Source organism: Egretta garzetta, unplaced genomic scaffold, assembly GCF_000687185.1.
Source record: "Egretta garzetta isolate BGI_Z169 unplaced genomic scaffold, ASM68718v1 scaffold312, whole genome shotgun sequence".
Lineage (NCBI taxonomy): Eukaryota > Metazoa > Chordata > Aves > Pelecaniformes > Ardeidae > Egretta > Egretta garzetta.
In genome coordinates, this window is record NW_009258791.1 from 256,678 (window position 1) to 262,677 (window position 6,000).

The following is a 6,000-nucleotide window of genomic DNA, read 5'->3' on the forward strand; positions in this document are numbered from 1 at the left end:
AAGATTAACAACTATGTTCCCAGACACAAGTGCAGTACTGTGTCCATCTGCCATCACACTACTGAGTGGCAAAAACAGCGTGCTGGTTAAGATGTTATTATTCACTGCCAAAACGCTGCTGCCTCGTTCAGATCTTAAACAACTTATAATACTGTCTTGAAATGAGTATGAATGAATATTCGCCATTAACTTGCATATTTTCTGTTTGCATTTTGAATTCTGTTAATGAAATGGAACATTTCACACTGAACAATCTACACACATGCACATTTTTTTACTTTTAGTATAGATAATGACTTCAGGTTTACATACTTGTAAAAAGCCTGATTCTCCACCCCACATTTCCAAAGATGCTTGCAGGCTGCTGGTGTAGAGGTATGGAATGACAGCACAGCTTTTTTCTAAGTGCAAGGAAAAGAAGGCAAGTAAAAGTAATGAAAATGTTAAATTCTCAAAGACTGAAGTAGCTGTACCTGATGGCATCACCATGAACCAGATACACTGAAGACCAAGTTTTCCTGTGTAGCCTCAATCTGCGATTCACCCACAGAAGTACAACCCATATGTAGCTGATATTTAAACTGGCCAGGCAATCGCTTTAGAATGAAAAGGGGTTAATCTGAGGGGGCAGAGAAAGGTGTATGTACAAGTGGCTTGTAGAATAAATCTGTACCAACTGTCTTCAGGCCAAAATCAAAGGAGGAAAGTCTCTATGTTCAATACTCCACATTACACAGTTGCTGTGCTACTTACCATCTTCTCCCTGTTCCCTATGTCCTACTGTCAGATCCTCCTTGCAGCCACTCAAATAGCCCCTGATACCTTTGGCATTATTTTCTTCCTCCATTTTCTATTCCTCTCCTAGATTGCATCCAAAACCATAATCTTGGGCTATATCACTCTGCCCTATGGGAAGAACTGATTATACCACACTGTAGGCAAAAATCACTGATTTCAATGGCAAGAGCCCAAATGATAGGACTCCTAACTGCATAAGACAGACTCCAGCCTATTCAGCTAGCCAAGATTTGGTCATAATTAGCCAAAAATACCTCACATTGATCCAGGTATCAATGCCCACCTGAATTTTCAATCATATACAGATATCACTCATGCTTTAGAGTGGGTGGGTACAGCTTTAGCACTTTAAAATCCATTAAAACTTGATGACCAAAACCATGAGCAATCAACACAGCACTGCATGAATGTTAAGTGACAAAAGTCTCAACCCTTTGCAAATTACACATTCTTTTGACAACAGCAATATTCACATTCACTCATATTCTATATTTTAGTTACATTATGAAGTAAAACTATTGTTTAGAAGTTTGTTTAGTTAAAAAACGTTAAGTTTTAGTTGACTATAAATCAAAAACAGAAGTTCTGTAAAAATATTAAACCTGACCTCTTTCTGAACTCCAAACACATAAAAAGTCTTCCCTTCAAATTTCAGTTTATAGACATCACACCTAGAAAGAGAAAAATCATTCAAATATAGGAAAAATAGATAGATCTACAGGTAAGAAAAGCAACTTGCATGCAAGTTTCCCTGATTCCCAAAGTCAAGCAGGCTGTCAAATGACAAAGAGCCTCAACAGAAATCTTACAACCTAGCATAAAAGCATTTAATATTCTAATTTTCTTTACAGTAGAGAACATAAGCCCAGAGTGTTTCTTTTACATCCCTATGCACCTTCAAAGAATTAACTTTGGCTGCTGGAAAATGAAGAGGAAATTAAAAGTAGGCAGAAGCTTATGTTTACATTCTATTTATTACACAGTTTGTAATTCCTCTTATATCTTAAAACATTGCAATCTCTAATGTAATTAAATTGAGGGAAAGACAATACTCTTAGCCTGCATATGTTGCATAAGAAGGCATACAATTTTCCAGATGCAGGCACTTCTTACCAGCAACATCTTATCTCTATCCTTATTTATTTGTGGTTTCATATCACACATCTTAGTAACCGACTACTTATAGATAGAACACATCAGGAAGAAAAATAAAATACTTGACAGTACTTATTACCGGGGCCTTTTGAGTTGCAAACCCATGACAAAATTTAATTTAACCAAGGTTCAAAGAACGATCTACATATGGAATAGTGGTGCACCATATAAAGGCAATATGATGCCTCTGCTTGAATTGTAATGGAAATTTTGTCATTACCACAGCTAAAATGGAGACAATGTAGTGTTTCCTAAACTTCTCTAAAGATTTTGGATGTCTGATTGTTGAAATGGGAATGATTCTGGAGGCAAGAACAATCCTATCCCAGAAACTTTATAACAAGAGTTTTGGTTTAACATTAAACAACAACAAAAACTCATTCCAGTTGAGATAGCTTTTCCATTGAAAAGGAAATCTCAAATGGGAATTTGGATTTTTACTGTATAGTGCACGTTTCAGCTAATATCAGTTAAAGCTACTAGCACTCACTTCTAAGTCTCAAAATAAAGGAGTAGTACATAGTGTTCAGATAAATCTCACCAGATTAACCTCCTAACAGCCAGCATAACACTGAGACAGCTTAATGGCTTTTCCTCTATCACCATTTCATTTTGTAGCAGGTTTACATGCCAATGGACTAAACAAATAAACCGAGATCTCCGAAGGGACACAGCTCCGAAGCGCTGTGAAACTCATTTCCCACAGTATGGTGAATATATACTTGGCAAGTGCTATTCTCTCCTCCCTCCTCTGTAGACTGATAGTACAGTTGTGCTGTCCTTATGCCAAAAGCACAAATCACCAAAGCACTGTGACCAGGGCTACCTGAAATTAATCCCAGTGAAACTACAGCACAAATCCAGGGTCACAAATGGATTATATTTGACAGACGCATCCCCAGAGCTCCACATGGAACTGAATTGTACAGACAGGAGTACGCTGACTTTATAGCTCCAAGGATTTCAGGTTAGTCAGCTCTCAGGGAGGCTTCTATGGATATCCAGCTCTACACAAAAACCCACCTCACTATTTCTTCACCTCCTGCCCATCATCCTCTCACAAGACAGGCCAGGAGCGTTGAAGTGGAGCAGCCACATCTAAGTGAGCGGTGTGCCTGCTCACTGCAGGGGGGTTGGACTAGACGACCTCTAGGGGTCCCTTCCAACCCAAAACGTTCTATGATTCTATGAAGTAACTGCTGTTGGCATCTGTTTAGCAGCAGGGCTAAAATGAGATTTATTGATGTCTGAGCATGACTGTGTTCACTCTGCACCACATTGCTGAGGGCTTGGCCAGCTGCTATTAGACTTGTGGGAACACGGTTCCACCTTTCCCTCAAATGTGGCTGAGGCTGCCCAATTAAGTCAAATGTTTTACAGGAGCAGAAAAGAAAAGCAAAGCCAGACAAACCAAGGACAACTGCCTAAGTGTCCACTTCTTAAAAAAAGAGTCTAAAAAATAAAAATTCAAAGATGTTCTCACCTCCTCCTCTATTTACCAAATAAGTTCCTTTATAGTTTTCAAACTGAGGTTAATTAAGTGAGGAAATAGCAACATTTCCAAGAGTCGCAAATAAATATGTAGGTGGACTCTTGTAAACTCTTCCAGACATCTCTGCCAATAAGCCTCACTGGTGATTTACAGCGTAGTTGAAAAATCAACTTACTCAATTTTAGCATTTGTGCATTATGTTGACTAATGCACCCTGTGGAATAATTTTCACTGGAGGAAGAATGAGACCAAATTACTATTATTCTACTTCTCATCTAAAATCCTTTAAACAGAAACATAACAGGGCAAAGAGAAGGAATATTCACAGGGTTCACCCTAAAGACAACAAATGCAGGTGAAGATAGTAGGAAAAAGGGAAGACACAGGAGAACAGGCTCTTACGTACTAATTCACTCTTAATTCATGTGCTTACCATTTTAACAAATGAATTCTTTTATTCCCCTGGAAAACTACAAATCCTGCAGCTGTGAACCCTAAAAATGTAGTCATCCCCGTTGAGTCCTTGAAAGAGAAAAAAGAAATGTAATTTTCCCCTCATCCAGTAAGGTATTTCTTAACTGATGGCATGAATTGTTATTCCACTATGGATTACCTCTTCCTTTTCAAAATAAATTTTGCCTTCAAATTGTACACTTCCAATGAACAAAGACTGCTCTTGGCAATACAGGCTTCATTTATTTCTAGGCATTTAACTGAGTAACAGCATCTTATGCTTTATTTCCACCTACCTGTGGCTGACGACAATGGGGAATCCTTAGGTATACTTACTGATTTTGTTTGAAAACATACTTCTGTGTGCGTCCCATTCTTAATGTGCAGACTAACTACAAACCACGGATTCATATCTGCTTTGACATTGTTATTTTTTAAGATTTCACAACACATTGTTCCCCTGCAAGATGTTGTGTTGGAAGTACTTCTGACAGACAGCAGTTACTACAAGAAGCAAGTACTCTTGAGAAAAAAACAGAACATATGGTGATATTTGCCTTTTATTTGAAAGAAATGGAAAGACCATTTTTTACATTTTTAATTCCACAGTAAAAATTGTGGCTCATAGTTTTTGAGCAATGATTCAGGCAAGTTTTGTATTTTCTGGAATTCCTGTCCATCCCGAGTTCCAGACCCTCACCTTCCCAAAGTCAGTCAACTTTATTGTGCCTTATGTTCCACCAATAAAATAAGGGGGTCCACAGGACTGGAAGGAGCACATTGTAAGGAGCCAGGGGAACACCTTGTTCACTTCCAGAAGACTGAAATTTTTTCCTTAAGCATGGGCTGTGAACCTCTGCGTGCGCCCCACACTATGAGCCCTGCCACATGGGTAAAGAGGGAATTCTGAGCCAGTGTTGACTCTGTCCAAAAGTGCCAACGTAAGTCCCTGGGGTGCCCTCTGAAAATCTGCGGTATAGTTTCGAACTAAAGTTTACCAAGTCCCTGGCTTCAGTGAGCTCTGAGCCAGACCCTCTATTTCACACAGGGCCACCATTCCTAGCGAAGTGTATATGAAATCCGATGCAGCTCTGTGTTAGAGCTGGCCGTTTAAGGGCGCTCACCACCAGAGCAGCTAACTGGACAGCACTGCTGTTCCACCAGCAGCAGTTAAAACATGAAGCAAGTAACACTAAAAACACATACTGCAGATTATGCAGACAAACCCAAGTAATTAAAAATGCAGGTGTAAGGGATAATCGGAACTCGTAACTATAATCACCTTCTTATAGAGATACACAAAACAGCAAAGTGGAAGAATATGCAAATATATATCCGGTTCTCCCCTCTGTACATTTTGTTTGCTGTTCTTCCTAAAATTTGCATATTCTGATGGTGTTTGAAAAACTAATCTGCTGGGGACTAACAACTTGTTGCATCTTCAGGACAAGAATAACGCTGAATCCTGAAAAACTTGGCAAATATAAAATCTTTCACACCTGCAGTATTTAGAGAAACCTTTGCATTAAATGCAAAGGAATTATGAAGTATAACCTAAGCTTTTGTCATGACATGCTACTACATTCTCCTGTGATGTTTTGCTTCCCATGGAGAGACTCCTCCTTTGACTAATGCAGAAATGTCAACCAGTCAATGTTCTTCCAACGCTTAAAAGTAATATGTAGTTCCAGGGCAAGTTCTTTTACAAAGGCAAGTTCTTTATAAATTACTCCCTATTTGTGCTTGTGTAAAAAACAGAACTAAATGAATTAAATTAATGGCTTTTTACTAAATGTTAGTAAACAGAGCATTTTATTAAGTGCTACTAAAAAGGACTGCTACCTTGCAAGGATGAGGATCAACACCATAAGTTTCCAAAGAATATGCTTTCAGGAGCAAGTTAAATTCAGCAACAGCTGGGCTTTGACCTCTGAAATGACAAAAGAAACGGGAGTTTGACAGCAAAAAGAAAATATGAGAAAAAGATTCTTTGACTGGAGAGTTTAAATGCCTAAAAAGGGAGGAAAGAAAAGTTCTTACTGAAATACAAACTATTTCAACCATGTTCTGTTCATAATTTAAAGACAGAAAACTTCTCATGT

At 38.5% G+C, this 6,000-nt stretch overlaps 1 protein-coding gene across 1 annotated transcript in view; it reads right to left on the minus strand.

Moving 5' to 3' along the window:
* The window catches only part of FRMD3 (FERM domain containing 3), a 60,816-nt gene that overhangs the window by 23,029 nt on the left and 31,787 nt on the right, over positions 1–6,000 (minus strand). The window contains exons 6-9 of the mRNA XM_009649579.2: positions 5,741–5,828; positions 3,879–3,967; positions 1,406–1,469; positions 313–401 (exon numbers count right to left, since the gene is read on the minus strand). Coding sequence (XP_009647874.2) covers positions 313–401; positions 1,406–1,469; positions 3,879–3,967; positions 5,741–5,828 — 330 coding nt within the window. The remainder of the gene's footprint in view (positions 1–312; positions 402–1,405; positions 1,470–3,878; positions 3,968–5,740; positions 5,829–6,000) is intronic.